Source organism: Artibeus jamaicensis, unplaced genomic scaffold (assembly GCF_021234435.1).
Source record: "Artibeus jamaicensis isolate MK-2021 breed Jamaican fruit bat unplaced genomic scaffold, CSHL_Jam_final contig_515, whole genome shotgun sequence".
In the NCBI taxonomy this organism is placed as follows: domain Eukaryota; kingdom Metazoa; phylum Chordata; class Mammalia; order Chiroptera; family Phyllostomidae; genus Artibeus; species Artibeus jamaicensis.
The window spans coordinates 166,526-192,155 of record NW_026521869.1 but is presented as its reverse complement, the minus strand read 5'-3'; the positions used below and the strand labels follow the sequence as shown (position 1 = coordinate 192,155).

Here is a 25,630-nt window from a genome sequence, read left to right as displayed (position 1 = left end):
ACCATTTGTACAGAAAATTTCTGTTGAAGAGATCAATAGTATTACTATTCAAACATTTATAGAGACTATATTTAACATGTCTGTCACACATTAATGGGAAAGTGTTTTTGAAGATACTGTATTTTAAAGAAGAAAAATTGCAAAACTTTGCAATTAGAAATTATTTTTTTAGTGGCTGGTGAGTCCAACATTACTTCTGTCTCAGCAGTATTTGAACTGCTAATCTGTGTTCCTGAGTATGTTTATCAGTGAATAAATAGAAAGAAATTCTGTAGTAATTGATATAAATGCTACTTGACTTGTAAATTTATGAAAGCCTATTTTAACATAAAAATTATGAGGGCTATGTATGTGTTTAGTTAATGAAAGTAGTACTTTACCTTTGGGAAGAAGAATTCTTAACAACGTAAGTCATTAAAAGAAAACTATCCTGAATCAATGATATTTTACAGTACAGCAATAATCTCACTATATTATATACATAAAAATATTAAAGAGACTATCAGTTGGCATGATTACATAACAGTGAGGAGGGTGGGAATAAGAGAAATTCAACATAGAAATTTAACAGTTACAAAAACAAAATATCCTCTGTCCAGAATTTGGAGTTCTTGACTGGCATGGCTGGTTTGTAGAACAGACATCAGCAGAATAAATTATTTTTTTTCTTTGGCATCAGAAAGCCAACCCTCAAGGAGATGTAGAAAACACTTATGTTAAATTGTGACCTAAACATTTCTTTTCCTCTCTGTCTCCATCCCTGAACAGACCTGGACCAGCTTTTTCTCTGTCCTGCCCCTCTCTTCATTTCATGTGTCTGTGGTCCACTTTTCACTTCCATGACAAGACTCTAGCTCTACATTGCCTAATTCCATTATCTGTAAGAATGTCAGTGGCTGGATATGTGGGCATGGAGGTAGTAGGAAGGTACAGAAAGTTTGGAAAAGCAGAGAACAGAAGCCTAGTCATCAGCTTGCCCTGTGTGGAACAGACACTCCCAGGTCCCCAAAACACAGTTAGAGAGCCTTTGAAAGGCATGCAGTCTCTTCAGAGGGCTCACTGTCTCTGTAACTACTAAAATAATGATGTCTCCACAACCTTCAAACAAGTAGAGAAGTGGTTTCTTTACTTATTTGTGTTTTGCCTCTTTTGTGTGTGACAGTCTAATAAATAGCTTCTTTAAATTTTTGTCTTCTTACAACAAAAACGTTAAAAACATTAGGTCCATAAAGATTATCCATGGACACCTGAAAGGGGAATTAAATGTGGTCTTAGGATCAATGGGTAGAAGCTACACTAGATACTAGAGAAATATTTATTGAGGAAAAAAGTTGAAAGCAAAGTAAGAGAGGCAAGTTAGTCCCCAGGGAGTCAGAGATGGGGTGAGCTCCCTGTGTGGTCCATTTCTTTTTCCTGTAAGTTTTTGAAAAAGGCAAAGTAATCCCTTGGTAACCATTTACTTTTTATATTTTTTAAAATTTATTTATTTTAATTGTTGTTCAAGTAGTTTTTTGTCTTATACTCCCATCCCAACTCAGCCCCCAGGGCTCGCCACCTCCCTTCAATTTCCACCCCCCTTGGTTGTTTTCCATGTGTCCTTTATACTAGTTCCTGTAAATCCTTCCCCTTTTTCCCCTGAAATTCCCTCCCCTGTCTCCTCTGGTCGCTGTCCCCCTGTTCTCTATTTCACTGTCTTTGGGTATATTTTGCTTGCTTGTTTGTTTCTTGTTTAAATTCCTGTTAAAGGTGAGATCATATGGTATTTGTCTTTCAACACCTGGCTTATTTCATTCAGCATAATGCTTTCCAGTTCCATCCATGCTGTTGCAAAGGGTAGAAGCTCCTTCTTTCATTCTGCTGCATAGAATTCCATTGTGTAAATGTACTATAGTTTTTGGATCCATTCACTTACTGATGGGCACCTAGGTTGCTTCCAGCACTTAGCTATTGTAAATTTTGCTGCTATTGGGGTACATAAGCTCTTTTGAATTGGTGTTTCAGGGTTCTTAGGATATAATCCTAGCAGTGGAATTCCTGGGTCAAAAGGCAGATCCATTTTTAGTTTTCTTAGAAAATTCCATACTGTTTTCCATAGTGGTTGTACCAGTCTGCAGTCCCACCAACAGTGAACTAGGGTGCCCTTTTCTCCACAACCTCTCCAACATTTGTTGTTTGTTGCTTTGTTTATGATAGCCATTCTGACTGGTGTAAAGTGGTATCTCATTGTGGTTTTAATTTGCATCTCTCTGATAGCTAGCAATATTGAGCATTTTTTTCATGTGACTCTGGATCCTCTGCATGTCCTCCTTGGAGAAATGTCTGTTCAAGTCCTTTGCCCACTTTTTAATTGGGTTGCCTGTATTCTTAGAGTGGAGTTCTATAAGTTCCTTGTATATTTTGGAGATTAAACCCTTGTTTGAGGTATCATTGGCAAATATGTTTTCCCATACAGTTGGTTGTCTTGCTAATTTAATAATGTTTTCTTTAGCCATACAGAACCTTTTTATTTTGATGAGATCCCATTTGTTTATTCTTTCCTTTATGTCCTTAGCTCTAGGGGACATATCACTAAAAATGTTGCTGCATGAAATATTTGAGATTTTCCTGCCGATGTTCTCCTATACAGCTTTAATGGTGTCACAGCTTATATTTAAGTCTTTTATCCACTATGAGTTTATTTTGGTATATGGTGTAAATTGGTGCTTGAATTTCTTTTTTTTTTTTTGCATGTAGCTATCCAGTTCTTCCAACAGCATTTGTTGAAGAGGCTATTTTTACTCCATTTTATGTTGCTGCCCACTTTGTCAAATATTAATTGACCATAGAGTCTTGGGTTTATGTCTGGGCTCTCTCTTCTGTTCCATGGGTCTATGTGCCTGTTTTGATGCCAGGCTGCTTTGATTACAGTGGTCTTGTAATACAGTTTGGCATCAGGTATTGTGATATCTCCTACTTTGCTCTTCTTCTCAAAATTGCAGCTACTAATCAGGGATGTTCATGGTTCCATACAAATTTTTGAAGTGTTTGTTCTATGTCTGTGAAGTACGCCATTGGTACTTTAACAAGTATTGCATTGAATCTGGACATTGCTTTTGGTAGTATGGACATTTTGATGATGTTAATTCTTCCAATCCATGAACATGATATATGTTTCCATTTGTTTGTGTCTTCCTTGATTTGTTTCTTCAGTTTTATGTACTTTTCTGCATACGGGTCTTTCACCTCTTGGTTAGGTTTATTCCTAGGTATTTTATTTTTCTTTTTGCTATATCAAATGATTTTTTTTATTTCTGCTTCTGCTCTTTCATTGTTTGTATACAAAAATGCCTTTGATTTTTTGATATTGACTTTGTATCCTGCTCTTTTGCCAAATTCATGTGTTAGGTTGATCAGTGTTTTGGGTGGAGTCTATAGGATTTTTTATGTACACTATCATGTCATCTTCAAACAGTGACATTTTGGTTTCCTTCTTTCTGGTTTGGATGCCTTTTATTTTCTTTTTTTTTTTTTCCTACTCAAAGATTTTTATTTTTATTTTTTATTTATTTTTTATTGATTATGCCATTACATTTGCTCTATTCCCCCTCCCTTCCCCTCCACCCTGCATACCCCTCCCCCACCATTTCCCCCTTTAGTTCATGAACATGTGTCTCAAATTCTTTAGATTCTGTATTTCCCCTACTATTCTTACCCTCCCCCCTATCTATTTTCTGTCTACTGTCTATACTACTTATTTTCTGTACCTTCTCCCCCCTTCCCCTCCTCCCACTCCCCTGTTGCTAACCCTCCCTGTGATCTTCATTTCTATGGTTCTGCTCCTGATCTAGCTATCCTCTTAGTTTGCTTTTGTGTTAGGTGTGGTTCTTAATAACTGTGAGTTTGCTGTCCTTTCACTGTTCATCTTTTTTATCTTCTTTTTCTTAGGTAAGTCCCTTTAACATTTCATATAATAAGGGCTTGGTGATGATGAACTCCTTGAGTTTGACCTTATCTGAGAAGCACTTTATCTGTCCTTCCATTCTAAATGAAAGTTTTGCTGGGTAGAGCAATCTTGGTTGTAGATCTTTGGTTTTCATGACTTGGAATACCTCTGTCCAGCCCCTTCTTGCCTGTAAGGTCTCTTTTGAGAAATCAGCTGACAGTCTGATGGGAACTCCTTTGTAGGTGACTGTCCCCTTAGCTCTTGCTGCTTCTAGGATTCTCTCCTTCATTTTAATCTTGGCTAATGTAATTATGATGTGCCTTGGTGTGTTCCTTCCCGGGTCCAACTTCCTCGGGACTCTCCGAGCTTCCTGGATCTCTCGGAAGTCTATTTCCTTTGCCAGATTGGGGAAATTCTCCTTTATTATTTGTTCAAATAATTTTTCAACTGGTGGTTGTGCCTTTCCCCCTTCTGGTACCCCTATAATTTAGATGTTGGAACGTTTAAAGATGTCTTGGAGGTTCCCAAGCCTCTCCTCATTTTTCTGAATTCTTATTTCTTCATTCCTTTCTGCTTGATCATCTTTTTCTTCTGTCTGTTCCTCTCCCTTGATTTGAGTCCCAATTTTCTTTCCATCACTATTGGTATCTTTTGTATCAGCATTCATTTCAATTAATTTAGCTTCCATATGTTTCTCTAATTTGTGACTAAAATCCACCAGTTCTGTAAGGATCTTTATAACCAGTGTTTTGAACTGTGCATCTGAAAGACTGGCTATTTCTTCATCACTTAGGTCTATCGGTTCTGGGGCTCTGAGTTGTTCTAGAGCCATTTTTGGTTTATTCGTGCTGTTTAGTGAGCGGAGCGAAGCCTTAGTTGTTTACCAGGTCGCTGGTTTGTGACGCTGTGTGTGGGGGTGGGGTCAGAGAGGGAGCTACGGCGTTGCTCTCCGCTAGCCCAGCGCATCCAGCCAATCAAACGCCTCGGGCTTGCTTATCCGATCCTAATTTTGCGAGCCTGCTGCACCTCGCGGGTTTCCCTTCTCACTGGTTTCTCCGCACGTAAATGCGCGCGACCGACAGACCCACCGCGCCTATTCCCTGTGCGCTCCGGCAGCCAGCTCGCTGGCGATCAGCCCTCGGTTGCCTGCGCGCCCCGCGCACCACCCCGGGAATTTTTTCTTGCTAACCTGCTCTGCTTCTGGCCTCGCTCCTCGTACTGGTCCAGCCGAGTATCTAGTTGTCCTTTGGACTCCGTATTGTCGATTTTCCATGTGGTTTGGTTGTGACTGCTGTTAAAAATAGTTGTTCTTAGATTTGGTTGTGCACAGAGGCGAGGTGGACCCTCCACCTACTTCTCCATCTTGGCGGAAGTCCCCTATTTTCTTTTCTTGTCTGATCACTGTGGCTAAAACTTCCAATACTGTATTGAATAGAAGTGGTGAAAGTGGGCACCCTTGTATTGATCCTGATCTTAATGGAAAAGCTTTTAGTTTTTTCCCATTGAGTATTATGTTGGCTGTAGGTCTCTCATATATGGCGTTTATTATGTTGAGGAATGCTCCCTCTATTCCCACTTTGCTGAGTGTTTTCATCATAAATGGGTGCTCCTATGGGGGCGACTACTTTGCAAGTCTCCCCCCCCCCAGTGCCACGGACATGCATGAATGAGTAAATATGACTGAGACATGCTGAGATCTGTTTGGGGAAAGAGGAGTGGGCTGTGGCCAGTTTCTCAGGGGAGACAAAGGCCAGCAGCGGCCAGTTTCTCCGAGGAGAAAAAGGCCTGGAGCCCCTTTCTCCAAAGCCTTTTATTGGGTTGTAATACACAGGAATACAGGGCAGCAAGGATCAAACAGTAGATAACATTTCAAAGAGATCTGAGGGCTTCAGAGTCTGAGTCAGTGTCTGTCCGGAAGAGAGTTGCAGAAACTTTGGGAGACACTCATTTCCCCTCAGACCCTTATCATATGAATGAAAGCACTCTTAGCAGAGCAGATTTCACAGGTTTATCAGCAAGTCTTTGTGATGCCAAATTTTTCCCTGGACACGCTCTAGGAAGGCAAGGAGCTGCACCTCTCCCCATCAGGTATTCAGACTTAAGGGGATTAAAGCCATGAAGCGCCTCTCTCAGGAGACATGGGCTCTCGGGCTTTGTTAATGCCAGGGGGCAAGAGTCCATTGCTCTTTGTTGCAGCCCCCTGAGTCCTTCCTTGAAGGCCTCCCAAGTGATTCAGTGTGGCTTAGATTGCCCCTGGCTGTGAGGGGTCTTACCTGTCATTGACTTCCAACCAAGCTTTGGGGGCAGGGAGAGGAACTGAGGCAGTGTTTGTTACCAGAGACAAGGTTTGTCTTCTGCGGCTGGCATTCCAAAAGTCGTCTCTCACCCTTAGCCACAAGGGGTAGAGATACAATTTCTAAAATCAGGCAGAGAGGTCTACAACATGCTATACCTTGTCAAACGCTTTTTCTGCATCTATTGATATGATCATGTGATTTATGACTTTCCTTTTGTTTATATGATGTATTACATTTACTGATTTGTGAATATTAAACCATCCTTGCATCCCTGGGATGAATCCCACTTGGTCATGGTTTATGATCTTTTTAATGTATTGTTGAATGTGGTTTGCCAACATTTTGTTGAGGATTATAGCATCTATGTTCATCAGTGATATTGGCCTGAAGTTTTCACTTTTTTTGTGTGTCTTTATCTGGTTTTGGGATTAGGATGATTCTGGCTTCATCAGAAGAGTTTGGGAGTCTTCCATCATTTTGGATTTTTTGGAATAATCTGTGGAGGATAGGGCTTAGCTCTTCCTTAAATGCTGTGTAGAATTCTCCTGTGAAACCATCTGGTCCAGGGCTTTTGTGTGTCGGGATTTTTAGTTGTTGTTGCTACTGCTTCAATTTCATCTGGTGTTATCAGTCTGTTCAGGCATACTGCTTCTTCTTCATTGAGTTTTGGAAGATTATATTTTTCTAGAAATTTGTCCATTTCACCTAGGCTTTCAAATTTCTTGGCATACAGTTCTTCACAGTAATTTCTTACAATGCTTTGTATTTCTGTGGTGTCAGTTGTAATCTCCTCTTTCATTTCTGATTGTGTTTATTTGTGTCCTCTCTCTTCTTTTCTTGATGAGCCTGCTTAAAGGCTTGTTGCTTTTGTTTATCTTTTCAAAGAACCAGCTCCTGGATTCATTGATCCTTAGAATTGTGCTTTTGGTCTCTATGTCATTTAATTTTGCTCTGATCTTGGTTATTTCCTTCCTCCTACTTGCTCTGGGCTGTCTTTGTTGTTGTTCCTCCAGTTCCTGTAGGCATAGGGTTAGGTTGATTGAAATATTTCTATCTTCTTTAGGTAATCCTGTATTGCTATGAACTTCCCTCTCAGGACTGTCTTTGCTGTGTTCCATAAATTTTGAGTTGCTGTGAGTTCATTTTTGTTTGTTTCCAGAAACTTCATTTCTTCCCTAATTTCATTCTTGACACATTCATTGTTTAATAGCATGCTATTCAATCTCCATGATTTTGGGTGTTTTAGATTTTTTCCCTTGGGGTCACTTTCTAGTTTCAGTCCCTTGTGGTCAGAGAAAATGCTTGCTATGCTTTCAATTTTGTTGAATTTGTTGAGGCTTGTTATGTGTCCTATCATGTGGTCTATCTTTGAAAATGTTCCTTGCTCATTTGAAAAGAATGTGTATTTAGCTTCTTTGGGATGAGGGACTCTCTCTCTCTCTCTCTCTCTCTCTATATATATATATATATATATATAGAGAGAGAGAGAGAGAGAGAGAGAGCTCAGTTAAGTTCATTTCATCTAGGGCATTGTTCAATGCTGCATTACCTTCCTTGATATTTTGTTTGGAAGATCTGTTCATTTTTGACAGTGGGGTGTTAAAATACCCTACTATAATTGTGTTGCTGTCAATATCTTTCTTGAAGTCCTTTAAGATTTTCTTTATGTATTTGAGGGCTCCTACATTGGGTGCTTATACATTTATAATGTTTATCTCTTCTTGGTGTATTCTTCCCTTGAGTATTATGAAGTGACCTTCTGGGTCTCTCTTTATGGCCCTCGTTTTGAAGTCTATTTTGTCTGATATGAGTGTTGCTACCCCAGCTTTCCTGTCTGTTTGCTTGGAAAATTTGTTTTCAGCCTTTCACTTTTAGTCTATGTAGGTCTTTTGTCCTGAGGTGGGTTTCTTGTAGGCAGCATATGTATAGGTCATGCTTTGTTATCCATTCAGCTATTCTATGTCTTTTGATTGGGGCATTTAATCCATTTACATTTAAGGTTATTATTGATAGGTGCTTATTCATTGCCATTTTTGTACCTGTGTTCCTCTCTGTCTGTCTCTTTTTCTCCCTTTCTTTAAAGCAGTCCTTTTAGTATTTCTTATAGGGCTGGTTTGGTGGAGGCATATTCTTTTAGACTTCTTTTGTCTTGGAAGCTCTTTATTTGGCCTTCTATCTTGATTGAGAGCCTTGCTTGGTAAAGTAGCCTTGGTTGCAGGCCTCTGGTTCTCATTACTTGGAATATTTCTTGCCATTCTCTTCTTGCTTGGAGTGTTTCCATTGAGAAGTCGGTAGCTAACCTTATTGGGGCTCCCTTGTATGCTACTTCTTTTTTCTCCCTTGCTGCCTTTAAGATTCTCTCTTTGTCTTGGAATTTTGCTATTTTAATTATGATGTGTCTTGAAGTGGGCCTCCTTGGGTTCCTGTTGATCGGGACTCTGTGTGTTTCCTGGATTTGTGTGACTTTTTCTCTCATTAAAATAGGGAAGTTTTCCATCATTACTTTTTCAAATAGTTTTTCTTTCCCTTGCTCTTCTTCTTTTTCTGGTATCCCTATTATTTGGATATTATTACATTTCATATTGTCTTGCATTTCTTTTAATCTTTCTTCATTCTTTCTGTGCCTCTTTTTCTTTTCTTGCTCTTTGCGGGTGTTTTGTTTTGTTTTGTTTTTTTTACTTTGTCCTCCAACTCACTGATCTTATCTTCTGCTTCATTGATCCTGCTTTTGATTCCTTCCACTGTGCTCTTTCATTGAGAATTGTGTTCTTCATTTCCTCTTGGCCCTTGTTGATAGTTTCTATTTTTTTTTTATGTTGATATATATTGCAGTGAATTCATTGTAGTTCTCCTGTAGTTTCTGGTAGCTCATTGTGAGCTCTTTGAACATCCTAATAACCAGTGCTTTGAATTCAATATCTGATAGCTGACTTGCCTCTATTTCATCTAGCATTCTTTCTGTGGCTTCCTCCTTTCCTTTCATTTGGTTATTGCTTCTTTGTCTTCTCATTATTTTTGAGAGTCTTGTTGGCTTCAGCTTCTTAAATTGATTTGTTCTGGCCCCCTGGGTTTATGGCATGAGCATCTGTGGTAGAATCCCCTGATATTTAGTGGTGTGGTCTACCTGATCTCCCAAGCTTGCTTATCTAGGGCTGTCCTTTAAGTTGGCTTTGTGTTTGTCTTTTGGTTTTGATAGTTTTGGGTCTTTCTTTTGTGGGCCCTTCCCACCAGTTGGTTAACTGATGGTCACTCTGTCCACCACTCCTGTAGTTTGTTGTGCTGGTTAGGGCAGGTTGTGTTGAAGCTAGTTCTTCTGTGTGTACAAGCTTTTTAGGATTATTTCTTGCTCTTGTTCAGTTGTTTGTTTTGGGTAATTCATCCACTATTTAGTTGTATTTCCAGATAGGTTATGGATTAAGGTTTGTGTGGTTACCACTCCCTTGTTCACCTTCTTTTGTTGTTATCTTTTGGTGGTTCCTTTGTAGTTTGGTTTCCTCTTCCAGTGGGTATCCTGGTGTTCATTACTTTCACTTCCTCTTTTTTTGTGATCAGTTGGAGGGGAAGGCTAAACGGTTTATTAGAGCAGGAGAGTATTCTGTGGTATTTATAGTAGCAGCCAGTAGAGAAGAGATAGAAGATCCTTTGACTATGTATAGTGTTAACCATGATCTTCAACCCAATAGCCACTTTTTTTCTTTTTTTAATTTATTTTTTATTGATTATGCTGTTACAGTTGTTCTATTCCCCCCCTTCATTCCCCTCCACCCTACCCCCCCGTCCCCACCATTATCCCCCTTTAGTATATGACCATGTGTCTCAAGTTCTTTAGATTCTATATTTCCCATACTATTCTTGCCTCCCCATCTATTTTCTATCTACTGTCTATGCTACTTATTTTCTGTACCTTCTCCCCCCTTCTCATCCTCCCACTCCCCTGTTGATAACCCTCCTTGAGATCTTCATTTCTATGTTTCTACTCCTGATCTAGCTGTCCTTTTAGTTTGCTTTTGTTTAAGAAAGAATGGAAAGAATCTAAGACTCTTTGTTGGGGAGGGAAGGATTGTGAGTTGGATTTAGAAAGCAGTGAGTTTGGCCTTGGCTGGTGTAGCTCAGTGGATTGAGTGCAGGCCTATGAACCAAAGGATCATGGTTTGATTCCCAGTCAGGGCACATGCCTGGGTTGCACGCCAGTTCCCAGCAGGGAATGCATGAGAGGCAACCATACATTGATATTTCTCTCCCTCTCTCCTTCCCTTTCCCTCTAAAAGATAAATAAATAAAATCTTAAAAAAAAAAAAAAAGAAAGCAGTGAGTTTGGGGGAGGTCAGATTCTGAGGTAAGGTGAGAGTAAAGGATAGTAAATAGGTATAGTGTGTGAGAATAGAGTTAGCCACTACAGTAGTAGAGTTCAGGAAACTGTGAAGTGGGCTAAGACCCAGGAGGGGTGATGTGAAGTATTTACAATTGTATGGGACAGCTATTATTTACAATAATATTAGAGCAACAATCATATGACAGAATCTATGTGATCTGGATAACATAAATAAGGAGTATAGAACTTTGAGTATTGTGCTAAAGGAATACAAGTCACGTGAAGGATAGTAAATTAGCAATACACTGTGGAAGAGAGAACAGGGGAAACCTATCAAATGATACAATATAATGAACCAAGCTTAGAAGACTATACAGAAAGAAGAGGTTTACAAAAATACTATTAAAATAAATTATGTAAGAATAATGAAAAATAATAATACAAATATGCAGTAGCTTGTAGTATCTCTGTAATAGCAATCTGAAATTTATCTTACTGTCTCAACTGTTGGGATTCACTGTTTTTGAGTTCAAATATGGTGGTTTCACAGTTCCAAGTTTTTTGTCTCACTTGTGGGTATTAAAAAAAAGGCAGAAGTGAGCAAGAAGAGATAAAATTGGAAAGAAAGGAAGGAGGAATAAAACAAAAGAGAAAGAAAGAAAGAAAAGAAAGAGAAAGAAAGGAAAAAGGTACTGAAAGATAAAACAATAATTAAAAAGTTTAGAATAAAAGATTACTTTAAAAAGCAAAACAAACAAACAAAGAAAACACCTCTTGGTTTCAAACTGGCCAAACCAGTTTTTCTGGTCTTCCTGGATGCAGCAGGCTGAGGGGCAATTGGAGTGGCTTGTCTCCCTTCCCCTTGTGTACTTGGCTAGTCTTGGGAGCACTCCCCCAAGAGGTAGTCTGGACACTCCCCCAGAGCCCCACGTGGAGGATCCAGGTCTTCTTCAGAGCACTCTTTCCCCAGGGCTCATCGCTGTGGGCTGGGGTACTGGCCTGCGCACCTGATCGGGCTGCCTCTGGATCGAGGGTTTGGGTACGAAACCTTCCCAGCGCTATGGGGGAACACAGGGCCTTCCACAGAACCATGGGATTGCTGCCACCTGGCTGGGTGGGGAGTAGGCCAAGCAGCTGTCACAGGATAATTCTCCAAACAGTTTTTCTTTTTGAGAAATTCCTCCTACTCAAGCCTGTTGCTCAGTACAGCCCAATTCTCCAGCCAGACAGGTGACTATCAGGGTCAGTGCATGTCACTTTAGGGCTCTCAACTCTCCCAAGCTGGTGACCACAGACTCTGCGGGTGATCACGGCCCTTGTGTGTTTGCCTCTTTGTCCTTATTCCCCTTTCTGCAACTTCAAGCAACAAGGCCTCTCTTGGTGCTCCTCAAAACCTGCTTGGCCAGGGAGGGAAAGAGCTGTTGACTTGGTTCTCTCCCAAGGATTCTGCGGCAGTCCCACGACTGCCAAAATGTCTGTGGTAGACTCAGCACCGGGTTGGGCACCTGGCTCCGGTCGCCCAGCCTGGGGCTACAACCGGATCTCTGTTCTGGTCCCTGGGACCTTATTGTCCTGGAGTAGGCTCCTTACCTTCTGGTTTTTCAGTGTCTGCTGCATTTTCTGGTCTCTCTTTTTTATATATGCTGGGATACTGTTGGCTGTTTGCTCTGTTACTGTGTAGATCGGCCAGGTTTTTCTCCTGCGTGTAGGGGGAAGTGGAATCTGTTCCCTTCTACTCCATCGCTATCTTTCAACTCTTGGTAACCATTTTAAATTCAAAGTTGAATGATCATCATTAAAACCTTTTTTATTTTCTCCTAAAAATTAGATGTAATGAACAATCTGTCTTTCATCATAATATACAGAAAGTTCTGGTTCTTCTAACTGGATTTGAAATGTTGTTCCAGCTCAAGTGTTATGGGCTTCAGTTTTCTCATCTATAAAATGCAATATTAGCCTATTTCCCCTTATGTCTCTCCCCTCTCTAAAACTTTGCTAGTTCTATTCATGGTAGTCACCTTAACATTAGCTAGTTAGTAAACCCAGAGCATTCCATACTCTTGCTCTCAGAGAGACAAACTAGAAGCACCTACGCCAAATGCATTTCTAGCCTGGGTTGAGCCCCTGGAGCAAGTATGGACACAAGCTTAGGAAGTGGCATTACACTTGCTTAGCGCAAGACAGTTACTAGCACAGCATTTTTTTAAATGTTGGATTTAGCTTTTTTTTTTTTTTTTTACTTTTATTTAGTTACTTTTCAAGTACATTTTTTCCCTTCCCCCCCCCCGCCCGGTCTCCCCCCTCCCTCCCATTTCCCCCCCCCACCCCCAGTCCTCATCTCTGTATCTTTCATACTTGTTCCTCAAAATCCCTTTTTCCCTTTAAGTTCCCTTCCCTCTCCCCGCTGGTCGCTGCCCACTTGTTCTCTATTTCAGCGTCTTTGTTTTTATTCTGTTTGCTTGTTTGTTTTATTCTTTAGCTTCCTGTCAAAGGTGAGATCATATGGTATTTGTCCTTCAATGCCTGGCCTATTTCACTCTAAACTCCTAACATTTATTAAGGCAAATAGGAGGATTTAGGTTGCCAAATTCATCTTCATCTTCTTTCATTTATGTCATCATTTACAAAGTTGACTTCATCCCAGAGTACTTTTCTTACTTCTGACCTGTGATTGGTATAAACAGAGTGGCTTTTTGAAATGGCATTTAGGAAATACTTGTGATGAACACTGGTTCCCACTCATTATGTAATAAAAGGGTTATAATTAATGAGAACGGCATATGTTGGGTTAAACCAAGTTAAATCAAGGTTTCATACCTGTGGAACTTCTCAGATCCTTTAATATACTGACATAAGTTGTGAATATTTACAGTGAACATTATATGAAGCACTCCCTAATGATTTTGGGGGAAAAAGAAAGCATCTTTTCTCTTGAAGTGTTTTTGGGGAACACATATGAGGACCAATTCTCTACTATTTCTGCTTCCTACTGGAAAAAAAAAAGGTAGGGGGAGCAAGTGCACCAGACTGGAAAGTAATTAAAACCATAATAATGTGATCTAGGTAATATGCTGTTACTAAAGGAAAAAGCAATCAGAATTAATGAGATATTTGAAATATGGGGTATTTTTAAAGTAATGCAATAATTTCAAGAACCTACAATATTTTCAATGTCTCCCCCAAAAGGATTCTCAAAGGGTCTGCTTTATTGTATATTTGTAAGTAAGCACTTATTTGCACTGAAATAATTCAAGAACTAAAATGCTGAAAACTGCCTTGTTCCTATCTTTCCCTGTGCCTTTATGCTATCAATTCTCTTATTAAACTTGTATTCATAAACTGCAGTAAATTTTAGCTCTCTACATGAAGAGCATTCAAAGAAATTAGGCTGTTTAAATATAATAAAACGCTAAATCATTTTATGTATTCTGGATTTTAGTGGGAAAAAATTGCCTCCCTTTATGAAATAATTAAAGAAGATAGAGCATCACCTTTCCCCTCCTTTGCCTACCTGTCTTGTTATTACAGCTGAGACTATATTATCCAGGGAAAATTTTTATACCTTTCTCTAGCTTGTGTTCCACTTAGGAGAAGAGTGTATTTAGAAATGCTCCATTTTGCTATGTTTTATTTTAGCTGACTTGATCGCATCCCCTTTCTTCCCGTTTAACTTGCCATAAGATATCTTGGGGTTGGGGAGTACTTTAGATGGTAGGATGGGGGTTATATGATCACCTGGTTGAGTTAAATACATGCTCCAAGCACAGAACCCTTTCACTGAGGTGACTCTTTAGCTAATCATGTGGTTAAAATGAACAAGATAGTAATCCCACTCAGGCTACTGGCAATGTCTTGGCCACTGCCTCCTTTCTTCTAAACACACAATTACTCTAAGGTCCAAATAAATCATGAGGCCACCTAGGTCATTAATTCCCTTCAGTCCACAAGCTTGTTTCTAACACAGAGGTCAAGTCTTGCTCTATCCCAAGAAATTAGTCTGTGATGCAAGCCAGTGATAAGAAAAAATTACGTTAACTTTTCTAAGAAAACTAAAAATGAACCTGCCTTATGACCCAGCAATTCCACTGCTAGGATTATATCCTAAGAACCCTAAAACACCGATACAAAAGAACCTATGCACCCCAATGTTCATAGCAGCAAAATTTACAATAGCTAAGTACTAGAAGCAACCTGGGTGCCCATCAGCAAGTGAATGGATCCAAAAACTATAGTACATTTACACAGTGGAATTCTATGCAGCAGAATGAAAGAAGGAGCTTCTACCCTTTGCAACAGCATGGATGGAACTGGAGAGCATTATGCTGAGTGAAATAAGCCAGGTGTTGAAAGACAAATACCATATGATCTCACCTTTAACAGGAAGCTAAACAACAAAACAAACAAGCAAAATAAAAACAATGACACTGAAATAGAGAACAGGGGGACAGCGACCAGAGGGGAGAGGGGAGGGAATTTCAGGGGAAAAAAGGGAAGGATTTACAGGAACTAGTATAAAGGACACGTGGACAACAACTAGGAGTGGTAGAAATGGGGGGGGGGAGGTTGGGGGCACAAGGGGGTGAGCTGGGATGAGAGTAAAAGACAGAATACTGTAGTTGAAAAATAATTAAATTAAAAAAAAGAAAAATTATGTTAACTAAAGTTTAGGTTAATAACAAATGATTCCCCAAATATGTTGTTTTTTAACCAGATTGCATATTCTAATATAGAAACTCCCCCTTGTTGACATTTGTAGTTATTTTATGTCCATAGATACATTTCTCATTATACAAACTATTCCCTGTATTACTTTGGGAACCAGATTAACTTTGGATACCAGGTTAGTAAAACTATTAGAAGCCCAATTGTCTGCAGATGACATGCTTGTTTTTTGATACAATAAAATTTTAAATAATGACAAAAGAATACTCTAAGCATGAATTCATCAGACTCTAAAGATGACTTATGGCAAACACTTTGCTGCTTTCAATAAATATTAGGGATTAAGGAAAAGGAAATCTCTCTATGACATGATCAACTTTATTTATGTGCATTTCTTTCTAGTATTATAAATGCATTAAGCCCATACCTAGAAGATTCTTGTTTCTGGGTTGTGGTTAGTTTAGTGGTCAGTACTTTGGTAAACTGCACAGGATAAAGCCATATTCAATGTGGGTCAGTAGCCACTGCCCATCCTAAACTTTAGCTCAACTTTTCTTTCTCTACTGCTGTCACTCAAAGGAAAAGACATTTAATCTGTATCATTGGACACATTTTTTTCCCAGCTTTTCTGCTTTCTACCTTTTCATAGAAAAAGGGATAGTCATCTCAGGGTAAAAGACTTTTTCCTCACTCCAAAAGGAATAATCTCACCTACTTTAATTACTGAAAAAAAGTTTTTAACCAAATATTTGCCATCTTTGTTCCTTGCAACTCTGATTAGCCAACCATGTATATCCCCCCCTGAGTAATTCTCAATTAATCAAAAGGATTTTTTAAACTTTTAGAATTTCAGTTGCCATAGTCTAAGACAGAATTATGGCTTTATTTCCTTTTTCCAAAGATGAAAAAGAAAATGAGGATTATGATTTCAGGATGCTGTAAGCCAGAGTCACTACCTTTTTAGAGATAGAAATTGTCCCCTGGTGCTCCCATCATACCAGTATGGGGCTTTGTGAGTGAATTCAGCACTCTATGTTAATAGTAATCATCCACCTGCAGATCATTATATCAGTGGGGTCCCTCAATGGAAACACTTAAAGGATTTAGTAATTTAAAAAAACATATTGTGGCACATAAAAATTGACTTCTTTAACTCCATTACTGACAATGGCTTTAACTAATTGAGTTTTGGTGGAGGTTACTGGGGCAAGTCCTACTATCATCCCAACTTTTCTTAGAATATCAGGTTATATTCTATCAGGTTATGAAAAATCATCCCAATATTTCTCAGAATATCAGGCTATAGTCATATTCTGAGTTAGTCATGTTCAACTGATTAGTACCCCTGGGAGATAACAATAGCTAAATGTCCTGTACCACTTGAGCTATGGTCTGCTTTGTATACTGGATTGTATACATTTGGAAAAAAACTGCACCATTCACCTTTCTATATGTTTGCTTCTTTCCTTCTCCTGCAGTTCAACCTCACTTGGAAAGGGAAATTAAGCCCCACAAAGCCCATTACATAATCATTTCATCAAGTTAATAATTATCTTATCCATTTTTCAGATGAGCAACTGAAGTTCACAGAGGATAGTTAGTGACCTGGCCAAGGCATTCATCAATGGCAGGGAGTGAGGATTTGGATCATAGCCATTCCATTCTGGATAATCTGACTGCCTGATAGTCAGGCAGGTGTCACCTCCTTGCCACACAGTTGTCTTCAACTCTTGTGGGAGGCCAAAGAGAGTGACACTTCTTGACAGATCAGCAGTGCCAGAGTGGCTCCTGAGGTTCAGACCTGAGACCAGAACCCAGTTCTTCCTGCCCCTCTCCACTGGATCAGGTTAAAAGAGAGTAAGTTCACTTAAAAAAATCCTTTTGGAAGGCTGAGAGAAGAGGAGCAGAGAGAAGAAAATATACTTTATAGGAGGAAAAACTTAAAATTAAAAAATGAGGATTTAAAGTAAATGAGAAGGAAGTAAATGTGTCCAAAAACCCTCCTCTGTCACTTCTTGATGGCTTGACTTGCTATATAAACCCATCTTGAGACAATTCATAAAAGTAATCCTTTTTTTCCTGAGAACAGTGGAAAGTTGGCAAGAAGTAAAATTTTCTATGAAATAGAGAGGCAAACAAGTTGTAAATGATGTTAATATCTTCCAGATGTCATGGTTTTACTTGGGAACTGAAGTTATTGTGATTAAAGGCCATGTGAATTTTTCTATAAATACCGAACGTTGCAAGTTTGACACTGGAAGACTCCATCACTTCTCTCTGGAACTTAGTTTTTTTAAAGGAAGCATTCCTTCTCTTCCATTTAAAATGCATCTTTGGATTTCAAAATATGAGTTAAATCATAGAAATGTTTTCCAATTTGAAGGTTTTTTATCTTCCATGCTAATAAATCTTAATTATGAAGTGAGATTCCTCAAAAATGAAACATTCAAATCCAAACATCTTCCAATAAAATTATGTATTTTGACCATTATTTTATACTACATTTTGAATTCTTTTTAAATATTAATTTTGAATTAAACTACTACCACTTTTCTGTCTCTAGACATATGTGTAGGAAATTTTGGCATTTCTATTTTGCTTCAGTCAGGAGAGTGTGACTCACTCCAGAACCCCGCTTTCCCTTTTATTGCAAACACTGCCTGTGGCTCAGGGGTCCCAAACCATCAGCCAATGTAATGCGAGCACACTGAAATTTCTTCCACCATTAGTTCATGTTCCCAGTCCTGCCCTTAGCCTTATGCTGCATCTTACTAGTCTTTGCTCTATCAGGTGACAAAAGTGGATGATCCTGCCTTCCTTTAGTTTCTGTTGCAGCTTCTGAGCTCCATGTGTCCTACCAGAACTTGTTGTCTGTGGTGGGCATCATTCTGAGAGGTGCCCCCAAGATCCTTGGCCTCTGGTATGTACACACCTCCCAGTTATTCAGTCAATCATTAACGTAGGTGGTGCTGCACAGGAATTTTGAAGATGTAATAAGATTCCTAAACTAGTTGACCTCAAAAAAGGGAGATTGCCCTGGTGAGCCTGGCCCAAACAGATGACCTTGTAAGTGGGAGCAAGATTTTCTTGAAGAGTTGTAAAACATGAGAATACTTCATTGGGAGGTTGCCGTGCTGATACCTTCATGTCAGTCTTGGGATACCCTGAGTGGAAAATTCCAGCCCTGCCAGACTTCTGACCTAATGAATGTGTTTTCTTTTAAGCTAGACTTGTGATGTGCCATTTTTCTGGCAACAATGAACAGTTAAAAAATGAGTTAGGAGTTGGTAACTCTAAAATAATAAGACCATACCCATTCCTCATCCTTCAAACATATGTATGAAGGGAGTATAAGAGCAGAAATTGGAATAAATTTGCCCTAAAGTAGGCAATGTTGAGAGAATACAAGTTCTTCAGGCACGTGTGTTTCTTGCCCAGTGCTTCCACAGCTCTGGGTTTTCAGGGCAGGACTTGGTAACTGCCTTCCTGGGGTCCCTGTTAAAAACTCTGGGAGACAATACAGCTGAGAGCACTTTGCAACATGGAAATTACTGAACAAATGGCAAGTATTATTGCCAGCATTTCAGAAAGTATTAGATCAAATCTGATTTATTTTAACTTCCCAGTACTAAAATACATACATACATACATATATACATACATATTTAAAAACATGGTCTCATTGCTCCACTTGCTTAGGGAAAAAAGCAAACCCTTTGATTTACTTCCAAATAAAACATCATAATGTTTTCTGGCCAAGAAGTATAAAATTGTTAGCTAGGCAATAAGGTATTGATCTGAGACTGTATATAGGTAGTTAATACTCTTCAAACTATTTTTATTTGATTACAAACAAGCACTTGTTCATTATAAAAATTCAGAAATGGCTGAGGAACATAATCTCACCAGACAATATTAATACCTTATCAACATTTATTAACAGCTGGGCATTATTCCTTCCCATTCTCTCTCTACATATGAATAAGAATTGAGAATATACAGTACATATGGGGTTTTATGTCCTGATTTTTCACTTATTATATCATAAGCACTTTTCCTAAGTTATAAAATATCTTTTTTAAGATTTTATGTATTTGTTTTTAGAGAGAGGAGTAGGGAGGGAGAAGGAGTGGGAGAGAAACATTGAGTTGAGAAAGAATCATCAATTGGTTGCCTCTCGCACATGCCTGGACGAGGAATGAACCCAAGGATGTGCCCTGACCAGAAACTGAACCAGCAACCTTTCCCTTCACTTTGTAGAATGGCACCTAACCAACTGAGCCACACTGGTCAGGACTAAAATATATTTTATTGCTTTTTAATGGCTGAATGATATTCCATGATATGAATGTAAATTCTTTCTTATTTCCCGATATTAAATAAAGCTTCAAGCAATACTTTTTTGCATAAATAATTGACATTATTCCAGATTATTTCCATGGAACAGATTTCTAAAAAATGCTTCTGCTGATTAAGAGGCTATGAACTTTGTAAGTCTTTTTATATATCTCGATTAAAACATTGCAAGCAAAACGGAACACATGGGTGGATCTCATATAAAATCCCTCCAAGACACAGATGTAGATTAATTGTCTCCTGACTCATTGGCTCCTTCTAACTTCATTATCATATGCTTTTCTTTCCCCATCTTCTCTCTAAAGCTCTGAGAGAAAGTGTCTTTCTTCTCCTCTGAGTGTATATGTAAGGTGATTCTTGGACAGCAGCATAGTAATCGTTTACAGGTTTTTCAGTTGGGATAGCTATTAATGCTTTGTGGAAAACAAACCAAAGGGCCAAAGAAACACATTTTTTGCAGGTGAAAATTATGTTAGCCAATATTACTTCTCACTCTGGTTTGCGATGTCAGGGATCCAATTTCTCCATCATTAATGTATGTGTGCACATGGGGTTAGATCCTCTTGGAAGGTTATTAAAAAGACACCACCACCTAAAATCCCCCTTCCTAGTAATGCGAGACTGTCCAGAAGCTGTGAGGGGCTGGTACATTGGCTCACAGCACAGACAAACCCTGCAGGGGATTAGCTTTCTTCCCATTAATGGGCTCCCCCACGCCTCTGCACTCACAAGAGAAAAGCCAACTTCAGTCAAGTATACTATTTGTATATTCAGCACTGCATACCTATAACAGCTCAGAAAACTCTCTTTAGTAACTCAGTACACTTCTAATTTTCCATCACTTTTCCCTCTACTTGGCCATTTTCCTAAAACTATAATTCAAACTTTCCAAAAGAAAACATAATCTCTGGGTAATCCTTTCATTCTTAGAAGGAAATATTTATTCTTTTATCACTCTTATGGGAAACCTAACTCATGGTTACTCTAAGGATGCAGAGTGTTTTCATCATTCAAAAGTAAGGTGGGGTGGGAAAATATGTAAGTAAAAAAGGCCTTGGGCTTTGGGAGTTTGCCAAAACTGGGGATATTCCAGAGAAGAGCCACCCAGTACTTCACACCCCAAGACAGAAACCATTGAAAGTTTTTTTTTTAATTCATTGTAAAAGGGTTGGGTACAGAGATCTTTTTATTACTTCCCAGTAAACATAGGCTGCTTTACCATTATTAGTGCAGAAAAGAAAGCTTTAAGGCAGAAGATTTAAGAAAAGAAATGGGAGGATGGCCAAAGGAGAAGGGGTTGGTTGTCCTCTGACCACTTAAAAAATCTACGTGCCGTTTACCTTCCAGTAATGGGGAGGATGAGGTCTGAGGAAGAGCTTTCCTGGCTGGGACCATGGTTCACTGATAGCCGGGACAGGAAGTGGCCATGGCCAGGCACAGGCTGCCATGTGTAGTGCCCTTGGACCGACGCATTGTCTCCTTGTTACCTAGAACATTCATTTTTAGGAGCGAGTTTCTGAAGGGACAGACAAGTCAACTTCCCAATCCTGTCTAGCTCTTATAAATTATATGCCTGAGACAATATCCACACAGCTTCAGCCCCTGCAGCCAGAGCTCTTTGGTTTCAAATGAAGCCCAATGAATGCTTCCATTTCAGGCTTGGAGGCCTCTGCTGTCGCAACTGGGGAGCTTGACCTTCCAAGGGTGCAGTCATAGAGGGCCAGGGCCTGGGCCCTGGACCAAAGCAGGCTGGGGTGGAGGGTGGGGACATTGCTGTAGTGACACATTTAGTCTGGTGAGGGGATCCCGGCATACCAGCTTCATTTCTGACACCGTGTTCACCAGGGAGAAACTCACTGGAATTGTATCAGCTCCAGAGGGAGGCCAAGCTGCTTTCTTCCCATCTTTGGTCTTTGGCCACACTACCATTTACAACTTGTATGATGCCCCCTCCTGAATATTTCCCTGAACTGCTGTTTGCAATACTCTTAGGGATCAGGGGTATGGTACTTTGGGAACGTGCTAAATTAAGAGCCGCATTCCAGTTTATAAATATATCTATTGTATCCCTGAATAAAAATTTAATTTCCTAAAATTGGCATTTAATGATATAGTGAATTATCTCTTGCTGGGAAGAGATTGTTGTCCCTCTCTCCCTTTTAAAAATAGCTTTTACTGTGGCCAAGGGGAGACCTGGTGTTTCCTATTAGGGGCTGTGTGAATAAAAGCGCCAGCTTTGCTCCCCATTTAGTCCCCAGCACTGCATGACTGAGCTCCCTCACACCTGAGACAAAGGTCTCCTCACAGAAGTGCCCTCAGTGCTGCCCAAAACCTGACTCAATATTCTTATTGGTGCCTGAAAGGCAAAATGCACTCCAATTTAGCTACTTAGTATTCAGACCATGTCAGCATTCAGGTAAAAAGCCTATATTGCAGAGCTGGAGGCATAGTCACCAGAATGAATGCAGTCAACAGTTCAAATCACACTTAAATTATCGCAAGCTTGGGTGAAACATGCAGACCTGGCTCATCAGTGAAGCAGCAGGGATAAAAGGACCTACTACACAAATGCCAACTTGTGAGACTTGAATGAATACAGAGTTGCCCTTTTTTTCCAGCTGCCCCCCTTCCCTGTTGATTGTAAAAGGCTAGTTAGGATTTTGAATGTAATGCTCTTCTCATCCTCTTCCTTGTTCTCCAACTTTACTTCTCTATCTTCTTTTAACACTAAGAGCATCTCCCAAAGCATTGAGAAAGGAACAATTCCTCTGGGTATTTGCACAGTTTTGAAAAAGGGGTGTAATGCTAGCAGGCCATGGAGTGCTACTGGGAACATGGGATGCCACAAGGAAATGTGGTTCCTATAACAGTTCACATATGTTAATACTTAGCTCCATCAATGTCAGCTTTATTTTCTCTTTTGGATACACAAAGCTGGCACATGGCTTTAACAGATGAGGTAATGTCATTTTTAATTTAGAGAGCCTTAAGCTGTCCATTTTAACTAGTGACATCATCTTTGTAGTCATCTCTTGAAACTTTATGTAAACATAAGCAATGAGTCCTGAACAGTTTGAAATGGGATTGTTAAAGGTGGCATTGGTCATCATGAAGACTTCCTCCACTTTGATCCCTTTTAAATTACCAGATACAGTTCATGTTACTGCCATATTTTAGCCATTTCTGAAATCAGTTTATCCCAGGACTTTTGAGCCAAGTTAAACATGTAAATAAAATAAAGATTTGAAGTGAAAGGATTACGTTTTTGTGTCAGTTCTAAAAGACAAACAGAAGACAAATCAGATTATCTGGCTCCTAGGTGACTTGGTAGATAAGGAGAGAGAAAAGAGCAAGACACTAAGCACTATATAATGACAAACAAATAAAAATCTTCCTATTTTCTTGGCAACTCTTGTTTATTTAAGATGTTTTTCCACCTTTTGGAAATAAAGAAGCTACAAGTATATCTCTTATCTTAGTGCAATCTTTAGAGTAACATTTTATTGTCACTTCCTTTATCATTTATTTCCTTAGTGTATTTATAAAACCTGAATTTTTTAAATCACATCACTTTGGTATTTTCAAATGTGTCATATTTTCTTTTCAAACAACAAAAGATATAAACAAAGTTACTTGCTAGTTTTAAATAATTTTTTTTTCCTTTGGAGAAATGACATTCTGCAATTCAAGTGTAGTTTTGATAGAAGATTATCTGTGTTTGAACAAGTGTGGCTACTAAGAGAGTCCTATTTAAGTCTGGTATTTGGTATAACTGGGTTAAATAGTAAAGAATCTGTTTATTATTCTGTGGCCATATGTTTAGAGGGCCGCTCACAGAAATCAAAGTATTATTCATGGAGAGCTCCAGCCAAGGAGACATTTTGAATTCATAAAAGAACTTGAATTGAATTCACAGTTTCAAAAGAATACATAGCATTATGTATTGACACCCCACCACCATAGACAAAGGAACAGAATTTAATAATAGAGAATTGTGCTCATGAGATTTCTCTTTTTCTTGCTAATCGGTTACTTTAACTACATTGTCTCCAAGTATAATGGACACCATTATTCTTAATAGTTCTCTGCTGCCAGATGATGTATACAGACATGATGTAGTCCATTTTAATTATTTCAGTTTGCTAGATTTTTCCCCTCCCTGTAATACAGTGGTGAATACACATTTTCCCCTGCCAGACTGTGCTGGGCAATGCTAGTTCCTATATTATTGAAATTAAAAGGGAATTTTTTGATAACTTAATGGTTCTTCCATGTTTCTATGTCAGGTATGACTACGTGGAAGTCATTGATGGAGAAAATGAAAATGGACGTGTATGGGGAAAGTTCTGTGGAAAGATTGCCCCTTCTCCTGTAGTGTCTTCAGGGCCATTTCTTTTCATCAGATTTGTCTCTGACTATGAGACACATGGTGCAGGATTTTCCATACGTTATGAAATTTTCAAGAGAGGTGAGTAACTTAGAGTAGAACAAATATGACTAAGTGTTTATTGACATTGTTTCATGAAAGACAAAATGTAAAAAACATATTCTCATGAAAAAAATATTAGAAATATTTTAAACAAAAGTATCTAATGTGTAGAGAAACTATGTTAAAATTTTTATGTATTTCATATATCAAAATTGCATGATTCTAATGTGTTAACCAATGTTTATTAGGTATATACTCTGTAAAACTCTTTTAAGAGCATTTCTTATTTTTCTTCTTCAAGCCAAATTTTATTTATTGTTGAAGTTTGATTTTTTTCAATTAAAAAGGCAGTTTCTGTTGTTTTAAAAAGTCAAGTATATCCTGTCCCCTTTATTTTATTCTAAATTCAAAGCCCGTAGTTCTCAGGAAAAGCAAATCAGGCCACTAGCCTTAGAGTGTCCAAAAAGCTATGGGATGATTTCTATTGATGAGGTGTTTGATGAGGGAAGAACCTTTTAGAGGAAACAAAACAGTAATACTTTAAGTGGCATTCCCCTTAGAAAATAGCAGTCATCCCTTCAATATAATTACTTACTAATCTTCTGTTTCAATAATATATATTGAGATGAGATAGAATCTGATAAAATGGAGGCTCCCAGCCTTGAGGAATTAAAGACACATAGTCGACTGATAAACAGCATATCTTTATCTGCACAACACTCTTTTTCCAACAGCCTGTAGATTCCTTTGATATGTTAAATCCAGCCATTGCTCTTACTTATTTTACTTAATTATTTAATTATTCTCTTGACATTAATGTGTGGAGGACCCAAAGACAGAGGCCCAAGATATAAATGTATTGAACTAGAATAGAAAAAGGAGCTTATTTTTTTGTAGTAGTAGAAAAAAATCGAGTCACACCGATGGCAAATGCCTAAGGTCTTTTGGGTCAGCTGCAACTAGAATAATGCAAAGGAATCATTAGAAGTTTCTGGGAACATTGGTACAACTTTTTAAAATTTCAAGGAAATCTGTCATTGCCCCATATATGTATGGATGGATGGAGAGAACTTACTTCAGAAATTTATCTAAGTACATACTTGGAAACTCTATAGTATAAACAATGGTATACATATGACATCAGTATTTATAGATGATTACATATGTACATATTATCTCATGTTGAAAGCCATTTGATGTGTTCTATAAATCACATCATGCACATATGTATATGTATATACACACACACTTCTACGTTTGCTCTGTCTGCACATGACACTATCAAAGAAAAATGGTGTCAACAAGAGGGCTAAGAACAGCCTTTCATTTCAATGTTTCTTTTTTAAAAATATATTTTATTGATTATGCCATTACAGTTGTCTCATTTCTCCCACCTTCATTCCCCTCCACCCTGCACACCGCCTCCCACCCACATTGCTCCCCTTTAGTTCATGTCCATGTGTCATAAGTTCTTTAGCTTCTACATTTCCCACACTACTCTTGCCCTCCCCCTATTTTCTCCCCACTGTCTATACTACTTATTCCCTGTAACTTCTCCCCACCTCTCCTCCTCCCACTCCCCTGTTACTAACCTTCCACGTGATCTCCATTTCTGTGGCTCCATTTCTGTTTTAGGTGTCTGCTTAGTTTGC

The 25,630-nt window shown here is 38.8% G+C and overlaps 1 protein-coding gene across 5 annotated transcripts in view; it reads left to right on the top strand.

Annotated features, from left to right (window-relative positions):
- The window catches only part of NRP1 (neuropilin 1), a 199,200-nt gene that overhangs the window by 57,367 nt on the left and 116,203 nt on the right, over positions 1 to 25,630 (top strand). For all 5 annotated transcript variants that reach the window (XM_037127401.2, XM_037127405.2, XM_037127404.2 and 2 more), the window contains one exon: positions 23,836 to 24,017. In XM_037127401.2, coding sequence (XP_036983296.2) covers positions 23,836 to 24,017 — 182 coding nt within the window. The remainder of the gene's footprint in view (positions 1 to 23,835; positions 24,018 to 25,630) is intronic.